Below are 3,546 nucleotides of genomic sequence, written 5' to 3'. Positions count from 1 at the left end.
CCAATACCGCCCGGTCTAATTGCAGTACAACTTTATGCAATAACTGGTTAAACTTATACGAGTGATTCCTGACTGAAAAATGTTTAACTCTGAAATTACATCATTACACAGAAAACTTGACTGTCATGCTGCTCTTGACAAATTTGACTGTAATGCGAGCAACAAATAAAAGTCTCTCTCTGGCCCTCTTCAGGACACAAATCACAGCGGAGTAACATTGCCATCTAGTGAGCAGAGAGGGAAATACATTAGGCAGTGACATTCTTTTCACCTATTCCAAAAAGACCAAAACTATCAAATGTATTCATTCAGCCAGGGTTGAAAAGGCCTTGATGTGTTTAATTTTGTATTTCAGATTTATACAGCATTTAGTGATCTTCAGTAATTAATCATTTCTGTTTACTTCTGTTACAGTGTTCCAATATGGACTTATAACACAAAATGTTCTGAATGTCAGAGAACAAAAAGTCTGAGTTAAAAAACAAACAAATCAACCATACTCATGCTGTACAATTATAAATGTATCGTTCAACCAAAAAATAAGTTCTCCAACTGTAAATTAGTCTTTAAAGTGAAAGTGAAAGTCTTTTAAACTTTTTTCTCTCCAGGGGGCTTTTTCCCATCACTGGCTTTCATTAGAGCCTTGATGGCCCTGGCTCTCATTTCCAGCTCTAGAAGCTCCAGCTGCTGAACTGAAGGCTGGCATATCACTGGTGCCAGACTTGAGACAGATCCACCTTGAACAGGTAAACCTACAGCTGCGGACTGCGGTGACGCCCTCTGTTCTTTAGCCTCCTCTTTGCTTGAAGTGGATGAGAACGCTAAAATCTCACTCACGCTTTTGTCTATGTCCTTTTGGATGTCTTTCTTTGCTTCCACTGGTTGACTGTCCACAGGTAACTCTGTATTTGCTGGTTTTGCAGCTGGGTCAGTGCATTCCACACTACTGGCCGCTACTTTCACTACGGCATCTTCGGTTTTAGCAGCCTGCTCCTCTTTGGGCCCCTCGATGTCACTATCATAAGTGTCCGCGTTGATGCTTAGGACGTCGCTCTCCTCGCCCGAGCCACCGCCCTCTGTAAAGAAAATTACACCAAGACATTTTAAATATGAAAATGGTGCTTTTAACTTTTTCCATCTTCCATCTTTGAAGTCTATTACCTTGCTTAGGGTCCTCTGTTTTAGCACTTTCTTTGAGGGAAGATGTAGAGTCCACGATATTATCTTGCCTTGATGGAAAAAATGGAACAAATATATGAGGATATGACAGTATGGACACACTCCAGTTCCTTCTGAAACTGTGCTTTAAGTAACTAAGTTAGCAAAATGATCTACTAACTGGCTTTCCAAGGTCACTTCTGGGTTTTCACTGTCATTTCCAGATGTCAGCTCCTCCCCTAGATACAATAAGAAACGGTTTTGACTGAACATAAATGTCTTGTTTAAAATATTGGATTGTTTCAAGTACAGACAGTCCAGATAGTAACTGTGAACCTCTTACCTCCCAGGATCTGAAGAAGATTTATCTGTGAGATTTGCTCCAGTTGCTCCCAACACAGCTTCTTGATTTCCTCTGAACTACAACCCTGTGAAGGATAATATGTTTAGAAAGTACTTTACTAGCCAAGTTGAAAGTCTTTTTGATTGCAAGTTGCTTTGATAGTCTCTTAAGCAGACAGCAGAAGCCTGTGGCCCTAACTCTCTATCCTACACAGAAGTCTATACTCATTTTCAATCAACTCAAGGAACTCAGGATCACAAGATTTTGGTCAGTGTTCAATAACATTTCATAGCTATAGATAAATTCTAAGTGCAATTCTTAAATGCCACAAAAAAGGTGTTTCCATCAGCTGAGTTGAAGTGAAAAACAAGCTTAATGAATATACAACTATGCCATAAAACACATCTACGAGAAGATGGAAAAAGTGTTTAAGAAATTATTACTATTGTCCAAATCGTTATTGTTCTTTGGTATCAGCTAATGTCGCCCATATTTCATGCTGTCAGAATACGAAAACAAATAAATGTACTTGGCAATATTATAATACACAAACTAATGTCCATAAAACCACATGACGGTGCATATGACATTTCTGGGAGTTTGTGGTGGACAGTAATTTTACAGACAATATGTCCAAAGCCTCTTTTCAACTGTCCTGCAAAGAGACAGTCATTTATCAGGCTGGACATGCCAAGCCTACATCATTATTTATTCAACAAATGCTATTCACTATTTGTTTGTAAAGTAAAAAAAAAACCTTTCTACAATACTGAGGACATCTTATTCAAAACTGCCACTTCCATTTAGCTTTATAATTCAATATATACCTAGCTTGTGACTCTACAACTACATAGCATGTAGTCATTGTGGACCAGGACCCAATAACAACATTTTTCCATACTTGTATGTGCAATTCCAGCAGTGTAGGAACCATGTCCACACATGGAGGGTTGTGTCTTCATGCACGCTCACACATTACCTTCAGCTCATCAGGCAGCATCTTCTGCAGCTTCTTCTCCCCCAGCACATGGAAACACTGCTCCAGCATCTCCCGCCTGTCACTGACATAGGCACTGATGGGCTGGAACGGCACGCTCAGGTCCAGTCCTCCCTCCTCGATGTCACTGCCAATCCTGTCCAGCTCCGGGTCGGCTAGCTCATCCTTGGAGTCCTGCTTTTAGGGAGCCAGGGAGTTGTTGAGACACAGCGTCTGGGGGTCTCGAAGAAGTCTAATCATATCAAGTAAACTCAAGGCCATAATAGGTCTTGAATACAATTAAATGTAGCATTTAAAATCTTAAATTCAGTTTTAGAGATCCCAAAAATGTGGGTTCTTGGTGTGCTGCTGCTGTCTTAAATTAAACTTCTTGAAATCTTTTGTTGGTGTTTAGCTGTAGCTTAAATAGGAAAATGTCTACCTATCCTACCTAGTGTTTTGCACATTGCAAAATACCAACCAAGTCTGTAGTCAAAAATATAATGTAAAACGTCTAGCAGAGTACTGAGTCGGGGTTAACCAAAGCCATAATCAGTTTTCGCCGATACTATGCAGAAACACCAGGTTATCACTAACATTAACGACACTAACAATCGTCAACACTTCCTTGGCTATCAAAACAACAAGCTAGCAACATGGCTAGCCTGATATGCAGAGTATCTCACCTCCACGCTGGACTCGGTGCTCCTGCGTTTTCTGTTGTCATGCCGTTCTTCAGACTGCGAGTGTTTTCTTTTCTTTTCCGTGCTATTAGATTTCTTTTTGAGCATTTTTGAAGCGAGATACGCCAATCCTTTCGCTGTAAGACGGTGTTGCAAGCTAAAGTTGTGTACGTCGCGGCACAGTTACGTCAATAACAAGCGACAACTTCTTCTTGTTCGGTGACTTTAACAACCAGCTTAAGTTCTTTCGTACCGCCACCTATTGAGCTGACGTGTTGTCCTTTCCTCTTTTGGAGTGCGAGTACCAGTCGACGGTACTAATATAGTATTACTGTTTTTTCTAAACCGATGACAAATCCTGATATATCTCTTACCCAGCTCTCTCG

General features: G+C 40.5%; 1 protein-coding gene across 2 annotated transcripts; it reads right to left on the bottom strand.

The window, feature by feature from the left end:
* Positions 1–331: 331 nt before the first annotated feature.
* On the bottom strand, positions 332–3,337 carry LOC139657856 (caspase activity and apoptosis inhibitor 1). Of its 2 annotated transcripts, none has more exons than XM_071535805.1 (6): positions 3,164–3,337; positions 2,481–2,675; positions 1,502–1,586; positions 1,340–1,397; positions 1,162–1,229; positions 332–1,076 (listed from the first exon to the last, which is right to left on the bottom strand). In XM_071535805.1, the coding sequence occupies exons 1-6, from the start codon at positions 3,266–3,268 to the stop codon at positions 589–591; spliced, it is 999 nt and encodes a 332-aa protein (XP_071391906.1). In that variant the 5' UTR covers positions 3,269–3,337; the 3' UTR covers positions 332–588. The 2 variants fall into 2 exon arrangements, with proteins under 2 accessions (XP_071391906.1, XP_071391907.1); XM_071535806.1 differs by having other exon boundaries at positions 2,481–2,672.
* Between the last annotated feature and the right edge of the window lie 209 nt (positions 3,338–3,546).

This window comes from Centroberyx affinis, unplaced genomic scaffold (genome assembly GCF_046629955.1).
Source record: "Centroberyx affinis isolate AG114_WGS23_722 - 3 ecotype Tasmania unplaced genomic scaffold, CSIRO-AGI_Caff_v1 ptg002764l_1, whole genome shotgun sequence".
Lineage (NCBI taxonomy): Eukaryota > Metazoa > Chordata > Actinopteri > Beryciformes > Berycidae > Centroberyx > Centroberyx affinis.
Note: the sequence above shows the minus strand (reverse complement) of the source record. Positions and strands in the feature narration are given on the sequence as shown.